Source organism: Vanessa cardui, chromosome 16 (genome assembly GCF_905220365.1).
Source record: "Vanessa cardui chromosome 16, ilVanCard2.1, whole genome shotgun sequence".
Taxonomy (NCBI): Eukaryota; Metazoa; Arthropoda; class Insecta; order Lepidoptera; family Nymphalidae; genus Vanessa; species Vanessa cardui.
The window spans coordinates 3,584,130-3,604,925 of record NC_061138.1 but is presented as its reverse complement, the minus strand read 5'-3'; the positions used below and the strand labels follow the sequence as shown (position 1 = coordinate 3,604,925).

The following is a 20,796-nucleotide window of genomic DNA, read 5'->3' as shown; positions in this document are numbered from 1 at the left end:
GGAGCATTGAACTAATTTTGAATTTATACAAAAGTACAAAAGACTGGACTTACTTTAACCTCCATCCTCCATTCCTGTGGATACCATATTAGTATTATTTATATATACCACATACGTATAAAAATATATTTGTTACTATTTTAAAGGAATTTACTATGATTTTTTTGACAAAATAACTTGATTACTTTGATTTGGACTGACCTGAGATTTGAAGCCAAGATTTCTACAAACACAAACGGAAATGGTATTCGTTTCTATAATAAAATACCAATTATTCTTAACTTAATCTATTCAAAAATTTAAAGCATCATCATCATGTCAAAAAAACATCGTTTATAAAAAGTTAATTTTACCTCATAAATATACTCTGTAATGAAAATGGTGGAAAATAAGTTATGGTCGGATCTACTTTCGCAGCTGACGGTAGTTTTACTTTTTAATATTTAAATAAATAATGATACAAAACGACAACGAATTAATCAAACATATTAAAATAAATAAAACCCAATTTACAGTTACATTTAAATTTATTTTAGTACTTGGTGTTTTCTTTGGTAATTCAGCCGGCATTTTAAAAATAGTCGTTACACAATATTGTCATAACAATAATGAATGATGACTTATTTTGTGTTTGCTAACGAAATAAATAAAAGTAGACACATATCAACGCCATAACCTAATTCTGATATATGTGCCAAGATAAAGCTTAAATATTTCTTTGGCTCACCCCTTTAAACCGATTAGAAAAAATATTGGCAAGAAAGAAGTTTCCTAATAAAAGTTTTGTACCATAAATATATTAGGTGCCAGTAGCGGCGATTGGGGCAGGGGACTCTTGTGTCACTAGTTTTTGGACCACGTGTGCTTTGAAAAATGACTTTTTTTTAATTTTAAGCAATTGTCGTGTCGTATATAGTTGTCTTATGTATGAGAAAGTGTTAAAAGTACTAGAAGTAATTTCTCTATTTATGAATTACTAATAGTCATTTCTTTAAATGCCATGACAAGTTAATATTCTCCAATAGTAAGACACCAAACGAGCCACCTGGTATTCTAAAGCCAGTTCTGATTAATGCCATACCTTATGATTATTCTCGTCACGATACTGACATTTAAATATTGCAAACATATAATCTTTGCATATACAATATGCTTATTAACTTAAATACAGCTTTAAATTACATTGTATGGTTAAATGAATTAATCATTAAGTATTATAAATAAATTGAATGTGGTTCAAATGCCAAATCCTTTGCTAAATAATAAAATTGATTATATTAATGTAACGAAATACAGTATTCTTAGTATGTAACACATCATTAGGATTTGAACCATTTTATTAAATTCTTAAGATTAGATTTAAGAATAATTTACTGCAATTAAAGGTAAGGGACATTGGATATTAACTACATATTAAGATATACTAAGTAAGTAGGTAAATCTAGTTTCTCTAGCTATCGATTATAGGTAACAAAGATTTAATTGCCGTTAGTGTTTTCGATCGTTTTTAAAGTTTTGAAATACACTTTATATTTTATCATAATATTTCAACCATAGACACACAACGTTATTATTTTTGGGCTACACATAGGGCTTCTAAGTTCAGTGTAATTAATAGACAATTAGTACAATATATATCACGATATATTCGAACCCTTTATATTTTTATGGCATGGGATGCAGCAAGCAAGAGGATAACTGATGGAAAATGACGAACATCGTCTATGGACATTTGCATCACCAAAATTTGCCCAAAAGTTAGTGGACTAGTTCCATAAATTCTTGCGTCACAAGGAATACCGAAAGAAGTAATGTGTTCTGTACCTAATCAAAGGCCTTCGTTACGCCCAAACTGCTAATAACTTCTCCTTAAACCCAGGAGCTTCAACTCATCTATGCGTCAGGCGAATCAGAAGATCACCGGCTAAACGACCCCAATGGTAATGGGTACTCTTTTAGATAGCATAGGAGTTGACAGGGTATGAGTAGTTGTCTTTTAAGCGACTGGGTGCGCAAAAACTGTCATCGGTGTGTTCAGGGCGATGCATAATCCGTTAAATTTCCGGAAAAGATTGGTGACAACTTCGAATCGAGATCTGGGGGATACCATCGGGACAACTCGACTAATTAAAGTCCAGGCAGGGAATACTTTCCGAAATTCACTTTGTCGTAATTTAACCTCCAGCATTTGATATTCATATCAAATGTATATATTTGGAAAAAAAAAATACAAAACACTTCGGCATCTTTGATACTTAATCGTCTAAGATTTCCTTCACATGACATGACTTCACATCCAATAATATCATAAGATGGAAAGCTATCAAATAAAAAAAAGTGACGAATCACACCTTGATTAAGATCACTATTATAGTAAGTATATGTTCCTAGTATAATTCAATAGCAATTGATTTATAAATGTTCATTATTAAGATAATTGATTACAATTGGGCAACATCTTGTTGCATGTAAACTATTAAATATTATAAAAATACAAATAATAATTGATAAGAACTATCGTGGAAATTTAGCTTATCTTTAAAAATATAAAGTTGCCCATACGCCATTAAGGTAAACACACATTCGCGTATTGATATGCCACCAGATATCCTACACAAGTTAAACCTATATCCTTCAGTCCATTTCAATAGAATTAATAAGCCAAGGCTTATAATTAAGAAAAAATTAATCATTACCATAATTTAAATTATCATTTTTTGTCTCATTTTATTGAAATGGAATGTAGTACCTTCATATTATAAAAAGAAACAAGGAATGGCACTGGTACAAAAATAAAACTATAAAACAAAAATCAATTTTCATATCATTTTAACTCAAACATTTTGTATCATTATCAAATAAAATTTTCAATATTAAACACCAATTTTCACCTAAAAATATATTAAACATGCAATCACAACAAATAATGGCACAAACAACTTAATAATATTAAATTAAAAATATATTTTTATTAATTTTATTATTATTTCTGACTTCCATTTTCAAATATTTAGTCAATGTGATGAAATAAGAAAGAAAAACTGTAATACCGACGAAAAAGTTTTTTGGAAAAATGAACTCAGAAATAGTTGTTAAGTTCATAGATAATAAATATAGTGTGGTGTAACTTTTCTACACCTAAATCAATAATTGGTACGAATAAGTAAAATAATCGTAAAATTTTGCAAATGAAAGTCAAAATAAATTATCTAGAATAAATAAGTTAAAATGCAATAAATTATGAGCTTTGGAATAATCACTTTTTGTTTAAATGGCAAGTCTTATTTTTTAAACATTGTCTTCAACCAATCCTCTAAAAATTTTACATCACTATATTTAATTTTCTTGCTTAAAATATTAAATAAAAATATTTTTCATATCCCTCGAAAATGTAATGTTTTATACGTCATCATTTCATTTATATTTGTTGGATGGATTTGTAAGTTTATTTATTTTATTGTAAATTACAATAAGGCTGTTTGAAAACTATTGTCGTCTATCAATTGTAAAATTCCTATATCTATTGTGTATGCAAATTCTACAGATAAAATATACAAAATTTCGGCTTATTTATCAATAAAAAATATAAAATTCTTAATATAATGTGATGTCTAATAGTGCAAAATAAATAAGTGATTTGACATAATTTTATAACGTTGGTATATAACATGTAAATGTTATAAAATCATCAACCTATTTTAGAACATATTTATGTTATTATATTAAATAAATATATTTCAAAATTAAAACTATTATTATTAACTACACAACACATTTTTACCTATTTCTTTTCGTTCGTAAGGAGTTCCAATATGTCTTCCATACTTTTGTTCTCTTTTCGAAATTTCGCCATTTGCTCTTTTGGTACCGTGCCATTTAGTAGTGTCTCGATGTTAGTTTTAAGACGTTTTAACGGTGCTAGAGATTCATCTTTGCATGGAGTGTGACCCATAGCTTCGAGAGATTCCACTAATAAATCGTCTATCAAGCGTTTGTTGAAACCTGTTACGAAAAATATGTATTATAATATATTTAAAACACAAAGATTTGACAGACTTCTCTCCAACCCTAATTATAAAAAAATATTTACAAAGGGACTGGTATTGTATAGCATTATAAATATGATAAACAACAGAGAAAAAGTCTATATATACAAATATAATTATATAAAATCTCATCTCCAGCTGACCATCACCTAGAAAACCCCTTAAATAAAAATATGTTTAAATCCAAGCTATTTTGTAACTTGGCCTATAACCTTTGAAGATGACATCGCATCCAAGCCCTTCACCAACCAACACCAATAATTATAAACAATGATAAATGAACTCACTCATTGACAATTTACCCAAAATCTGGATCCGGCGTCTCGTTTGTCTCGTAATACAAATGTATAAATGTTCGCTAAAATAAAATCAATATCGGTAATTCTAACCGATTAAATAATAAGACACGTCGTCGAAAATCGACGCATTACTTCACAAAAGCATCCCATCAGCACACAAAACCAATCGCACGACATCGCACAACCCATGAGGAAAATCAGTGGTGACCAATGTTTGTATGTACCTGTATTTGAATGAGTTTAAAACATTGGTAATTCAATGACAGTGCATAAAATGTCACATAAAACGTTAAGTGTCCCGAGATCAATGAACAGTATGACAGTGTCCCGTTGATGTCTATTACTCAGGTATTTTTTATAAATGTTTGAATAGCAAACACTCATACAATTTTTTTAATTAATATGGTATATGTAATGAATGTTGTGTGGGTACATCCAAAACACTCATATTATGGGGCGCACACACAGGAAGCAATATAGTTCACACCAGGAAAACAATAAAAATGAGTGCATTTTTTTGTGTGAAAAATATTAAACAAAAATATTACGCACCTAAGTATTTTAGTTTCTCTTTGGTAGCAATCATAGTCAGAAGAAGAGCTAATAAGAATCTCATACGAGATAAGCTCATCACTGATTCCACAACTTCTTCCTCTTCTACTTGCACGGATGCCTGAATTTTTTCTTCAAATGATAATTCTTTTTCACCAAATTTGCAGTTTTTAGTATGATTTTCAAGATCAATTTTTAGTTTAAAGAATTGTTTACATTTTTTGCATCTATAAGGATTTTCTTTGCCATGAATTTTCCTCATATGAGCTTTCATGTGAGGTAATTGTGAAAAAGATAAGGGGCACATTGCACAATCAAAAGGTTTCTCACCTGTGTGCCTTCGAATGTGCAACATTAGGGCATTAGAATGAGAGAATGGTCTATTACAAATCCTACAAGGATATGGACGTGCTCCCGAATGGGATCTTCGATGTACAGTTAATTGGGTAGATTGAGTAAAACATTGACCACAATCTGGGCATTTATGGGGACGTTGCTTCTCATGAGTACGCATGTGCTCCGACAAATGACCTTTCAGAAACTTCTTACATATGGAACACTGAATTCTTATTCCAGCATGACAGATTTGTACATGACGCCTCATTGAATTCATTCGCAAAAATTCCTTACCACAATGTTGGCAAATAAAATCTTTAACTCTTAAATGAGTTTTAAAATGCATTGATAATTTGTTTCTGCAATCATAGCTCTGTTCACATATAATGCAGTCATAACGTCCACTAACTAAGTGTTTCTTTTCATGTTTAACTAAATCATTCTGGTGAGAAAATTTTTCTTTGCAGTAGATACATTTAAACATAGTTTCTAGACTGGTATGGCTTGCCAAGTGAACAGCTAAATTCTCTTTTAGTAAAAATGGTTTATCACAAACATTGCACATGTAATGTCGCTCCCAATTGGGATGCTGCCTTGTCACATGAGCAGACAGATATAATTGTTTGCGAAACACCTTTTTACACTGCTTACAAGGATATGTCTTGAAGTGAAGATGTAAATACATGTGTCTCCTTATTGATGATTTTGTATCAAATTGCTTATGGCAGTAATCACATTCAAAAAGTCCTTTTTTAGGTTTTCTTGTGGTAATGTACTTTTTCTTTGGTTTTTTAGCTGACTTAGTGCTATTTTTAGGTTTGCTTTTTTTTAATTTACTTTGTTTATCATCAGATTTCTTTTCCAATACATTTTTAATCATGGAATCTTTTGTTGTTGAAGTTTTTTCACTGTCATTTTGATTGCTTACTATTAAATTATTATTATTCAAGCCATTTTTGTGCGATACATTTGGTTCTTTTTCTTTGTCATCAATCAACAGTTCACTTTTTAATATGTTGTTACAAATTCTTAAATTATCTTTGTTATTGTGTTTAATACGTCCGTGCTTTGTTAACAATGAATCCTTCGACAGCTGAATTTCACGTCTGAGTTTGGAATCCCTTATAAGCACTGTATCAATTAATTTATTTTTTACTAAACTGTTTTCAGGATATTTCACATTGTCATTACATTTTTTAGCACTTTTGATAGCTGATCGTGTCTTGTCATTGTTACCTGTTAATAATTTTTTCAGTTTACCAACTTTACCATTCCCTTTGATTCGGTTTGAAGTAGGTTTTGGTGAGTTAACTCTAATCTTTACATTAGCCATGATGAAAACTAATATACGTTATCACCCATTAGTAAGCTTGTTTTTTTTTATTGATAACTGTAATACTTTGTAGCAGAAAGCGAAAGAACCACCACCAGCGGAGAGAAGACCAAAATTAGTAATATGTATACGTCTTTTAATTATTGTGATATTACAAGTGACGTGCTCTCAGTCTTAGTACTTACATGCACTGTTTTGTTACTTCAATAATCACCTCTAACTAAACCGATCGGTTACGTGCATTGATAACGATATTTTAATGTGTGAAGGACGAAGCTTCTGCCTTTTGTCTCAAACAAATAAGACGATTACCTTGTGCGATCTTCTAACAATGAACTAGCGATCAATAATATAAATAACCTCGTTAATAGTATAACGAAACTTTTATGTTGGCATCGTTTATGCTTTATCACTTTCAATTATTATTATTGTTTAACATAAATATATAAATTGCACTGAAGTTAAACACTAGTTTCATGAATTTCATTCCTTTACTGAGAGAAAGAGACAAGGTGTCAAAATTGTGACGAATGCTACCGACGTCCGACACATAACATTCATGTATAGTAGTGACATCTATTAAAAGACATAGTTTCAAACAGCTTTTAAGCAAAAACAACGATTGTGAAGATTATATCTTATATGTTTCACCAAAGTAAAAGATTGTTTCTTATTATAAAATAAAATTTAATTTCAAACACAATTATATAAATAAGTTATATTTTATCATGGAAATGGATACTGAATTCTACCAATAAGCGTTCAGATCGTTAACTTCTCATTGGTAGAAAATTATTTACTTATATATGCTTCTTCTTAAAACAACCATACTGGAAGTTACACAATAAAATAGATTATCTAACTTATTTGTCTTCAAACCGCATCACGTGCTTAATTACTTTTTTTGTAAATAGGTACTATGAAAAGAGATATAAATTAAACGATGCTGAATTGAAATGAACCTTGAATTAAAGATGTTTAATTCGACACGATGTAGCTGCCTAAAATCGTTTATTCGCATTATAAAGATTGAAGAAAAATGATTACGATAGAATCGTATAAATAATATTCGAATTTGGAGAAAAAAATATAGTTCTTTTAAATTATATCCTTTACCCATATCTCTTTTAATTAATACAAAATACATACAATAAAAAATATATATAAAACATTTTTCTAATTACGACTTATCGATATTTAATTAATTGACATATTGTAATTATATTGCTAATCGGGAGAAACATCTTCATAAGAATATATTCGTTTTGATTTGTAACTAATATCGTCATTCTTCTAAAATTTAACAAAAATTTAAAAGCGTTGAAGTCTTTACTATCACAACACAATTACTATTAAAAAGACATCAACGATATAGGAATGACTTCCTAAGATAAAATTGCATTTTTTAATGATTACCGGAATGTTTTAAAACATATTAAATACATTATCGCTCAACCACGAATACGAGTTGTTTCAATAAAATTGGATAACAATTTTTCAAGACTAATATTGATGCCGTTGATTATTAGGTATTACGAAGATATAATATTGATAGAAGATAATTCGTATAAATATTATTTCACTTAAATTCTAGGAAAAGGAAACTATTTATTTTTTAGGTTTTTTACGCTACTTCACCTATTTTATCTAAATTTATCAACACTAGTTGCTTTGCAGCTAAAATTTAATCTTAATATACCTACTCCATCAAATCCAAATGTAACCAAACAATAACTCTTACATTAAATTTATAAAACAATATAACTTTATACATTTATTAAATATAAATAATGTACCTTCATATGTATCCTGCATTAAAAGACATTAATAACTGCATGTTTTTTTTTTATAACTTATATGATCTTGTATTGATTTTGACCTTATGTACCTTAATTTTTTACATAAGCTATCAACTCATTAATTAGCAAGTCTACTTAGTAGCTTGATAAAGTTATTCTGAATACCATCCAATAATCAAATGTTCTACTGTACACTTGTACATTAATGCTTACTGCTGTTTGTTGCATTCTCATTTGAAGGGTGTTACCAAAACCACAGGGGAATGGGGATACAAGGAAAGGGACGCTAACTATTTTTAACAATGGCAGTGTATGGACCCATTCGTTGCCTATCTATATTAAAAAAATACAGTTTTTTTTTTCTTAACAATAATCTAAATTTAAATCGATTAGTCACGTATCACAACTTCTAATGCGTGTTTTATCTGCTACTTTTGCTTGATTTAATAACTTTAATAGTATTATTAGTTACATCACTGAAGGTAAAGTTTCCTGATTACGATTCAAAATTTTACATATGCGGATGAATTTGTCTCCATTTAAACAATGGTTTATAGGACAATGACAGTCGTGTAAACGCAGACGATAAATTTGTGGAGTCATGAAACATGATGTTTAAAGTCGAAAACATCTTTAAATATTACGAAAAACAGCCATTAAAATACAATCCTGTTATTCTACTTTAATGGACGGGAAGTGACATTTGTAAAATTAATGATTAATCTATGATCAATTACATCCTATCCTGTGTATTTATTATCACAGTACGCAATAACCATTTCTCTGGTATAGCTTTTAGCTCTCTCAATAACATGTTAATAATAAAAGGCCATATTGTTTAATGTGTTTTCCTATTGGTACAGAGTGTAATCAATCTAAGTATAACCTGCGCTGTGTTCAATATAAACAATAAAACGATACGTTTATACAGTTTGGTAAACAACAAAATTACGCAAATTTGTATTATCTTATTTGCGTACATAAATGTAATATAATACAAATATATTTCAATGTAATGGCTCCATGTTCAACCACGGCCCTGTTATGTTCTGATGCTTTCCCCATTGTTCGGTCACAATGGACGACTTGCACCACATCCATCTGCCAGTTCTTGAACAATTGACAATAAGTCAAAATAGTTCAGCTTAAATAGTTCTTAATGCATTCAAATAAGGACTGAATTTACTTTGTACAATTTTTTTTTTAATATTAGGCCGTCCGTACAATATCTTGCACAACTACAGCGACATTGTGTTTTTTTTTTATGATGTAAAATGAAACACATATTATAATTTACTTTAAACATTAAAACAACAATGTTTTGTTAAATAGCATAATTAAGACCTTAATAATTCATACAATAATTATTTTTCCAACATTGATATTTATAAATGCATAATATAATCTGACCGTTGCGGATATGTTACAGATAATATTTGCAATATATATATGCTAGAAAATCCAAGTAATATTGTTAATTTTCTGCGGCCTGTCTTCTTATGTTATAATATGGTTTGGTACGGTTGATAAGAAGTATAGGACAGGCACCATTCGAAAAAAAAAAGAAAGTTTTTATTAAGTTATAAAAATAAAGGTTTTTTTTTTTTTAAATTGTGTTCAAAGATCGAATTACAAAAATCAAAATACTTTTTACTTTCAATTGAGCTTGTTAATGAATGAGTGAGTTGCGCATGCGTCATCATGTTCATGCGATCGGTCATGAATAAACTTTATTAGAATGTAGTACACGTTCTGTTAATTAATATTGAGTTTTATTAATAGCACTAAATCGTGGATGTTAATTTACGTGTCATATTAGCATATGCACAATATTTCCGCTTATGATCGTATTAACTAACATAACAGAAAAAAAAATTATTTGTTACTAAATCACAAACGGTCATTGTTATTGTCAAAAAGATGATTTAAACAAAGTAGTTCTATTGACATATCTAAATTTAACAGTTTGCATGAGTGGCGCATATTGTTGTAACATATTTTTAAATCAACAACGAGAGTGTGTGCGTTATAAATGTATTTTTTGTTATTTTATGTTTGAACCAGTTGACAGATTCCAATAAGCTTCTGTTTAAAAAATCGGCTATGTTGTGAAATGAGACAGACAAATGACATACCTGAGTCGATGGTAAAAGGCAGACGGATTTTTTTTTGTCAAAAATGTTATTTTGATTTTTGTACCGTGTTACATACATATGCATTTAGTATAAAGCGTTTATTTCAATGTTACAAACAGCCTTTATATGAGCGTGTCGTCAGTATACTACATATTTATCGAACGTTCTGAAGTTGTATTAATACCGATCCCGACCAACAACCTATTATAATATTGAGTCTACACAAGTCAATCTCATATTTTCATTCTTATGTAAAGAAGTAGGTGTGGTGTTTAGTAAAATAAAATAAACGAGTTTTTTATGGTATGGGTTGACGGACAAGCATATGGGCCTGATGGTAAGTGGTCATCATCACCCATAGACTATGACGCTGTAAGAAATATTAACTTGGGAACTAAGATGTTATGTTCCTTGTGCCTGTAGTTACACTGGCTCACTCACCCTTCAAACCGGAACACAAAAATACTGAGTACTGTTATTTGGCGGTAGAATAACTGATGAGTGGTGGTAGCTTATATTATAATATAATTATATATAATCTAATCTATCTATATAATAAGCTAAGCTAATGACATAATTAATTAAAACGCAATATACAAATGTTTAGATGAGTACATTTAGATTAGAGATCGTGCAATTGTATAAAATACATAATTACGTTATTGTTTAAAATTCATAATAACGAACGTTTTTGTAATTTTATAAAATTTGTTACGCACGGATTCGCCTGGAAGTATTTCATTGTGTATACCAATGTTATTTTATTGTGACGTATGTATGGTAAATTTTATAGTTAAGCAAAAGAGTTTTCGAATGGTGTTTATATGACATTATATCATATATCATCATTTCATTACATAGTATAAAACAAAGTCACTTAAAGCGGTCTGTCCCTATATATGCTTAGATCTTTAAAAATACGCAACGGATTTTAATGCGACTTTTTTAATAGATGGAAGAATGAAGAGTGATTCGAGTGGAAGTTTTTTGTATATAAAACATGAACGATATATAAAGAAACAAGAAAAAATCGGTAGTATATAGCATCAGAGTTGCACCAGTGTGAAGCCCTGGCAGGTCGCTAGCTTATGATAAAACATAGTAGGTATTTAAAAATAGTAGTTAGTAGAATCTCGAAACTCACTGGATAACACGATCGTTAAATGTGAGAATATGATAACCAATTTATAGAATACACGTATTAAAACGACTTATCACCGTAAGTTGTATGTCAACAGCTAACTCATGAAATTGGAAAGTGAATTTTTACAGAATGGTATTGTTGAGGGCTTATTCTGTGAAAACAAACTCAAAATTCCTGTTGTATTGACATGTGATATGAATAACTATAATAAGTAATGATTCCCCCCTTTATTGTTATCTCTAAAGATATTGTCTTGTGTAACTAATAATTTTATTATTGCATAGTTTTCCACCATAGACTCTATTCAAACGAATTACACAGCCTTCTGGTGTTCTGTCAAAATACAACAGATAATTAAAGACAATGAGATTAGGAAATAGATAATTTTACTGCTTATTACAGTTGAGACACCGTACTGCTGTAACCACGGTACAAGTGTAAACCTATGTAACTTACAGATGATAAGACCATAAAATTATTTCGAAAACTAATCAAGATATAAAAAGCCGTGTATATATTTCGATAGAGAATCTTTTTTTAATTAATATGCAATCAAAAGAGAAAATCGATTACACGGCCGCGTTAATTTTCAACATTTCACGACAGAGACACGAATATAGTTGTGTTATTGATCCCTTTTTGTTTTACCGAGCTCTGATATTAATGGACATTATTTAAACTGTGTCAAACTGACCCACCGGATGTTAGAAGTAGCGAGTAATTTGAGTTCCTCAATTATTCAATACGGACTTCGATTAGTCGGGTCATGGGCTAGCTGTATATTGTTAACAGCATTCTTTTGTTTAATTTAAATTTTCGAAGCTCTTTATAATAATCTGTATTAATATTTTGAATGTGAATGTAATTTTATCTATCTTACGCTTTTATGTCTAAACTAATGAACCGAACTTGATGAAATCTGTAAAGATATAGGCGATTTTTATATGGAGACTGGTGAAGTCGGGGCCAAAAAATACACACTAATAAATTTATTTCTATCGATTGCTTTCTTGTATGATTATTATTATCTGATTGCACGTGGAAAATCGAAGATATTTTTGGTCCGTTTATATCTTTCGGGAAATGTAGTGTTACCTAAACTCTTATTGGCTATAACAGTGTAGGTAACATTCCCAAATAACCACAAGAACAATCTTCTTTTTAAAAAAATTACATCGAATTGATGCAATATCATCAGTCAAAAGCTGGAATAATCTAATTATATTCAAAGTCAAAGATCACTTTATTTAAACAGACTACTTAATTGTCTTTTTAAACTCTATAAAGTTTGTTTCTTTTATTCAAAGCATTATAGGGGCAAAAGGAAATATCTGAAAAAAAAACAAACAATTCAATTTTATTGGTACAAGGATTATTAACAAAAGACGAAAATGCATACTCTATGTTTGGAAAGGGAAGCCCTTTTACGTATAAACGCAGGGAGAGATAAATCAGTTATTTTCATGATATAGACAACATAACATTTGTACAGCTTCCATATACGTATGTATATCTTTAATTAACAGAAGCAAATGTTATATATAATTAGCAGAACAATGAATGACAGGCATTGAGTGTATGCATATGTAAATGTATGAGAGATACTGTCATCTGTGACAAATATGTAATCTCGAATGCGTTGTTGGAAATTTATATTACGTATATGGTTAATTATCTTTTAATATAATGATCGGTACCTTTTTTATTGACAGTAGAGTTAGAATATTGACCTGTAATTAAATCCAAGTGTAGATAGTTCGAAGGTCGAGGGTCGAAGAGACAAGATGGGCCAGTGGTTAGAATGCGTACATCTTAACCAATAATTTCGTGTTAAAACCCAATCAAGCACGACTGAATTTTCATGTGCTTAATTTATGTTTATAATTCTTCTCGTGCTCGGCGGTCAAGTAAAAAATCGTGAGGAAACCTACATATTTCAACGAAATTCTGCCACACGTGATTCCCATTCCCGCATTGAAGCAGCGCGGTGGAATATGCTCCTACCTCTTCTTTTCATATAGAAAAGAGGCATCATCCCAGCAGTGGGAAATTTACAGGCTATTGTTGTTTCTGTTGTAGATAGGTCAAAATACTTTCCATCCTTTAAGATGGCTTCAATCTCATTACATCTTAGAGGAAAAACTAATGGCAGAATTTCAACCTACACGTGATTTCCTACTTCAACAAGTACGAAATGAGTAATTAAACGAACACGTCGTATTAATGTGAAAAAATCAATATGGTCCAATTCAATAAACAATTACACTTTGATCTTGATCTATACGAACTACGGAGCACTTAAGTAAATAAATGAGAACTTTTTTGTATTGCCACCCTCAAAATAATACAACACCAATGTACGTAAAACTGTTACCAGAATGTGCAGCACCTTTTAAAAAGGCTTTATTGCATAATACATGAAAAACAGGACAATGTATTACAAGAATTTGGCTTGTATATCATATTTGATTAGAAGAATAATCGAACCTTATGTTTAATAAAATAATTGATGTAATATAAACAAAAGTAGACTACACTAGAACAGTCAACTCTTGATTATAATTACTTACATCTAAAACAAGCGTACGTACGTTAAAATTTAATAACATGAAACAGTAAACAATACTTTCTGATAATCATTTTCAAACAAAGATGACGTTATCAAAGCGATAACATTATTTATGTACTGGATGACGAAACTATGACGACAAATTTAGCTTTGGCCCTTATTTCATAAACTGTAAAGTTTAAATTACCCCAGCCAATTTTCATTTCACAGATAAGTCCGTTTCCAGCTTAACCTACTAAGCTGGTAAAATTCTGTAAAGATCAGTGAACTTAAGGTGACATTATGAACAAATTTGAAATGCGTCAACCCAATTTCTTTAAATAATTACGTTACACTCTACTTGTAGAAAAGATAAGACGCGAAGTCGCCAAGATAGAAAATTTGATTCGCATAAAAACAGGTGACTGTGACAATACTACTTAGATACTTCAAAATAAATTACCATTGCATTGGTTTTGCTTGCAATACACTAACGATCAATTTCAGATATAATACAAGTAGGAGGTATAATACTATAGCGTACGTAGATATGTAAAAAATAACTGTCATTAAATTGTTGTTTATGGTACAATTTAACTTAGTACATGTAGGTGACATAATATTTGCATACATGTAATCTCTCTTTGAGAAAGAGTCTGAGTTATTGGATTGTATTGAATACCCGCCCAGCTTCGCACTGGTGCAATGCTTAATGCTGATAATAAATATACTACAGAATTTATTTATTTACCAGATAATATTAGAAACTTCTAAAATTAGATGTGTTTATTTAATAAATATCCATGTATTAAGTATAAACAAAAACCTTCCCCTCGAGTTATTCTATCTATTAATACCCGCATCAATATCCGTTGCGAAATTTTAAGAGATCTAAACATACATACAAACAGTGGTAAAAGACTTTGTTTTATACTATGTAATGATATGGATCCTAACTATTATATCACCTGAATATAAAAGTTCTTGATAATAGAATAATAGGGTTGAGAATTTCTCAAACTTTAATGTTCTTTTTATTATAAATTTCGAATGTTAGCAATGTAAATAAAATGTTATTCATAAAAATTAGATGGCTAACTAATTTAACGAAAACGTATGTTATTATTGCTTGCACGTCTCTAAGTATTTATACATTTATCTAAGAATTATTCTCGCTCTAATAACGTTCAACGCCATGGTGTAGACATTGCAAAAGTGGAATCCTCAACAAAGTTTCGTCTCGGAAAATGTCTAGAAGAACATTAACTTGAATCGACTTTGAGCGGGGATCGTTTTCCACTGGCTGCACTTCTTATTGTCTCTTGACTTCCATATTTTATTTCACATTTTGGATTCGTGGTGAGAGGAGGGCATTGTTTACGATAGCGTCAAATTTTGACAGCTTTTCTTGCACGAGAAACGGTTGTCTCAAACATTGAATTCTTTGGTGAATTACATGTTTATTCGTCGTGGTGATAATGGTGAAATTTTGGTGGATGTTCATGTTGTTTGCGAAAACGGCTTCGGCTAGTGAGAATGAGTTGCCGGGATCGGAATCTGAGAAAAGTAAGTACTAACGAAGTTGTTTCAACAACATTAACACACTCAAAATAAAGTTCGTATTAAGATGTTGTTTGCCAAACCGATAGTTTTGTAATTTATTGTATTACCTACTAAATATATGTCAAGTTCTTTGTATTTATTTCCAAAACATTGATTAGATACCTACCGCAGCCAAAGAATGACAAAAAATGATCTTGTTATTTTATATTTTTTTTTTTAAAAAAAAAGAAAACCAACGCTTCGGAGCAAACTGTAAACCATTCTTTTATAAAAAACGCTGAATAATATCGAATTGAATTTTAAGGAATTCGGTATGACCTTATTGTGGACACTGCTGACACCACATACTGGACACACGCTGGATATTAAATTCAAAATTATAATTTAATTTCACTATTATCATGAAAATAAATAGGTACAATAAATTCGACCTAACTTACCTTCACCGCTACGCCTAACATTACGTAAATTTTCAAACTAGAGATTTAAAAAATACCCACATTATTTAAAGACAATTAAAATTTCTTTCTCACGCTTTCTATTTCCAAATAAGTTTCTTGATTCACATGATTTGAAAAAAAATAATGAACAACATTTAAGTAGAGCTACTTTAAAAAAGTTTCTTAGGCGCATAAAAATGTTGTCATTAAAAAAAAAAAAACATTTGCCTTTTCATTTGTAATTAGGTTCATACTTAATTAATATCGACGATTATTTTAGAATATGTTAGTTCAAATTAACTATGTCATGGTCTTGAGCACGAGACAATGGAAGTGAAATGGTCTATAGCTATGGAAAATAATTGCGACTAAACTTTCCTTTTTAGTCATTACTTGTAATTTGTAGATACTTTCTTGTTGATCTGTCTTTATTAGACGAAATGGGCATTTTTTTTTTAATTATAGCAGGGTTAAGTAGTTAACAGTGGTACCCTTCCAAACGACCGAAAGCAAGTCAAGTTGATACATCTAATAAATATGTCCCTTGACAGAGAAATAAAAATAAAATGGATGTCACCTGCACTTGTATTTTCTCTGCTGACGGTTCTTGATTTGTTGATGAATTGCTTACCGTGGCTGATTGAGTTGAGAAGGTAATCAATCATACATCCAAATGTTGCTTCCCGCTGTCTGTCTGTCCCTATATAAGCTTAGATATTTAAAAGTACGCAATTATTTCTGATACGGTTTTTTAATAGATAAAGTGATTCAAGAGAAAGGTTTGTATGAATAATACAGAGAAACACTTATAATTTTAGAAGTTCCTAACATGGTGTCGTAAATAAATAAATGCCTGTTTAATAAAATAAAAACCTCATGCAACTTTTGTGTAGCAAAAATGTTATTTTTTAGTTTTAAGATTGGGTGCAATAAAGAATAAACAAATAAATAAACACATTTACCTTGGATACATTGCAAACGCTAGCTAAACCCCACGATATATACCGAAATAATATACGATAGTATTTTACACCTTCAAAAGGCCAATAAAAAAAGTAAAATGTTATATGTCTATCTCTTAGGGATAATTATACAGATACACACACAAAACACAAAAACCATATTTTTACGAAGAATAATCAATTTATTCTTCGTAAAAATAAGGTTTTTGTTTTATTTACGAAGCGATTTTAAGCAATACACAATCCAAATACACAATTCAAATCCTTGTCAAGTATTTTAAATAAATTTATATAATATAGTCCAATATGGACCTTAACATAATTTTATGTATATTCATAATGTAAATGAAGATATTACAGATTTAAAGGACATAAAGCTATGAACTTTGTATATAAAGACATTCTGTAGTAGGTATATATTAATATAGTAAAATGTAAAACACAATAGAAACGTGACTAAGGCTGTAATATATTGAATAGTACAAATATTTTAGGATTAAGTAGAGCTAGTTAAGAGTTAGTAATCTACTAAATCACTTTACTGTCTTTGATTAGTTCTATATAATATAACGTTTAGGAAATTTCAATTAAATCTACATATAAAGGATTTAGCGACATCTGCTTTTTTCTAAGAATAAGACAAAAAAAAGTAAATCAAAAACAACTGTCAACTGTAATTGTATAAAACTACTTATAAAATTATTTTCAGTCAAGGCGATAATCGATACCGGTAATTAGAACATGTCATCTGATAAATTTCATACAATTTGTCCCTTTTAAGGTTCAAGATTCCTGCCTCTGTTCGAAATGAAGCGCTACGATAGACCCCTCGGTCCGAGTCTTCCACCCTTAACCTCTGTGCCTGTGAGTGGGGACAGATGCTCAGCGCGTCTGGAAACGGCATTAGACCAGTTGAAACGCAGAAAAAGAAACCAACCGAAGAACTTGGATGCTCCACATGTAATATTGTCTATTTGATTTTTTACATGTTTCTTAAAAAAAAATTGAAATACATCTCGTAAATTTACATCACTGAATGTGACTAATAACTATTTAATTTTTTTCTGTAAAGTAAGTAATCCACTGCTGGAATAAGGCCTCCTCTTCCATTAAGGAGAGTGTTTGAAACATATTCCACTACGCTGTTCCAATGCGGGTTGGTGGAATGCACATGTGGCGGAATTTCGATGAAATTAGACACATGCAGGTTTTCTCACGATGTTTTCTTAGTTTTTTTATTCCTACATACTAAATAAGAATTATTATTTAACTTTCTCGTTTAATTGGTAGGTATATTTTATTTATAAATATAATCAAAAAGCTAAGAAGTTCTTATCCTTCGTCGGTAAATATGTAAGGTCATAAATAAGTTAAATGTTTAAATTTTATAATGAGTACTCAAAAATTGAAACATTAACAATTTAATATCTACATAAAAATATTAAATAAACAGTGTAAATTAATATAAGGTGTTTATTTCGAGTAACTGAAATAGATTGGAGGTTTTCATCGTGTAGTTTTACGTCATCGCGAGTACCATAAAAATGCACACTGATTAATTTCTACAAAACTCCTAAAGAAGTATAATTTCATAAAAATATTATACGTATATCTACAAATTCATTACTCTGGATACTACGCTGGATGCATGAATTATCTGTGGTTAATTGAATATATGGTTTTGAAAAGTAGCAAAAGTATATAAAATGGTAAAATGAATAATTTTCGATTCCGCTATTCCTTCATACTTTTCCAGGCTTAGGACTGGCTACATTGAAAAAATAAACCAATTTATTACTTCAATGTAGGCGTATTTAAAAAGGGAATCGGATGATTTTTAATGATTACATGAATGTATTCTGACGATTTTGTTAGAATAATTTAAGACTAAAGCCATTATTTAGAAATGTAGTCGCCGACTGAGAGTATCTAGCAATAAAACAATTTAAAAATGATTCGTGAAAGCATCTGCGTCAATCTTTATAAATTGATCGGACGGTCTAGTAATCTTATTTTCTACGTTTTTCTCAGTAACGTGGTTCTATGTTATAATAAGTATTAAATTTACTATCACGGAAGTAATAATGGCATATTGCCAGATTTACTTTCATTTTTATCCGCAATCTTTTCTGATATTTTGCCAAATGTTTTTATCTAATTCCTTTAAGATCGAGATTTTCCATTACACGTTTTTAAAGTCGAAGAACGAAATGTGTTACTTTTAATATATAAAGAATATTAATAATCTTAGAATTATAAAACTTTTTGCATTACATTTCTAGCTTTATTTATAAATATTATTTAGTTTTTTTTTTTCAATAGTAATAGATTATATTATTGTTACAGAGTCAAAGCATAGATCTGAATGGATACAGTTTATACCAAACGATGAGAAGTGCGCCAATTGATATGTATGTTACGAGAATGCGCGTGCGACTACCTCAAAACAGTAATTGGGTTCGTGTGGAGAAATGTTACTTCGACCCAAGGAATATTTCCTTAGACACGATGCTGTTGTTTCACGATCTAACTATAAGCGGCAACGTCGACTTATACGAAGCAGGCGATCTTGATCGAACAATACCACCAAGTAGGCGATTGAGACGAAATTATGCCGATTCTCAATATGACCAGTATTCAGCATATCCGAAAATAAGAGACGAACGTGGTTGTAACATGATACTAAGACTGAGAAAAGCTGGAATCGGATTTCATACACGACCATTAAATCAGCAACCGGGCAAATTTAACGTTAAAACTGATTCAGAGTTCGTTGAGCCTGGATTCATAAGTGTGTACGCATACGGCTGCGAAAAGTATATAAATAGAAACTCTATTAAGAACAAAGATAGTCTCCCTTTAAAACGCAAAAGAAGATCGGACGAGTTTAATTTCGATCCACTTTTAGAGGAGAATGTACCCGAAGAGAAAAATTTGGACGGCAGATCGAGTAATTGGGATATAGTGTATGAGCCCAGTAACACGAGACATAGTTACGAAAGAAGTAAGCTTTTCAGACCTGAGGATGATTTAGATGAAGTGGAAGATATATCACGTGAAATGGAGGATATATTCACTAAGGGTATAAGAACTCTTTTAACGACTTACATGAAAAAAGAATTACAGCCAGCTATAAAAGATACATTGATGAGAAATATGGGATACGTAATATCTTATGGTTAACCACTGAAATAAAACATAGAAATTTATATATATATAATGGAATAATAGGTTATAAGTCTTTATTGGCCTTAATAAAATATATTGTAAATATAATGTTATTTAATTGTTTTTTTTTTAAATTATTAATAATACCTTTCAAGTACTAGAAGCCAAAGAAATTGGTTTATGAGGATGAAAGCAAAGTAACCAGAGTCCATTCCACAAGTTGAACTTTAAGGTAACAAAATACTTGCACCTCATAGGTGCATATAATGCGCATAGCCAAACCTAAGTGAGGCGAATTCGGCATGTGAAACGAGCGACAGGATGATTTGGCAAATGACAGTCAAGTCTATTACTGAATGAGCACACAGGGAAAACTCTAGAAGCTCGTTTTATAGAATGAACTCTATGGCTCTTAGAGACCATCAATGGGAATCTGAGCTACTGGCAATAAAGAAATACCTAGAAGTATTT

General features: G+C 30.3%; 1 protein-coding gene and 1 pseudogene across 1 annotated transcript; one reads left to right on the top strand and one right to left on the bottom strand.

The window, feature by feature from the left end:
- Positions 1-509: 509 nt before the first annotated feature.
- On the bottom strand, positions 510-7,244 carry LOC124536070 (annotated as a pseudogene).
- An 8,171-nt stretch (positions 7,245-15,415) lies between these two features.
- Positions 15,416-20,451, top strand: LOC124536310. The gene is made up of 3 exons (XM_047112830.1): positions 15,416-15,758; positions 17,939-18,117; positions 19,504-20,451. Exons 1-3 carry the CDS (start codon positions 15,671-15,673, stop codon positions 20,338-20,340), a joined length of 1,104 nt encoding a protein of 367 aa, XP_046968786.1. The 5' UTR covers positions 15,416-15,670; the 3' UTR covers positions 20,341-20,451.
- Positions 20,452-20,796: the final 345 nt, after the last annotated feature.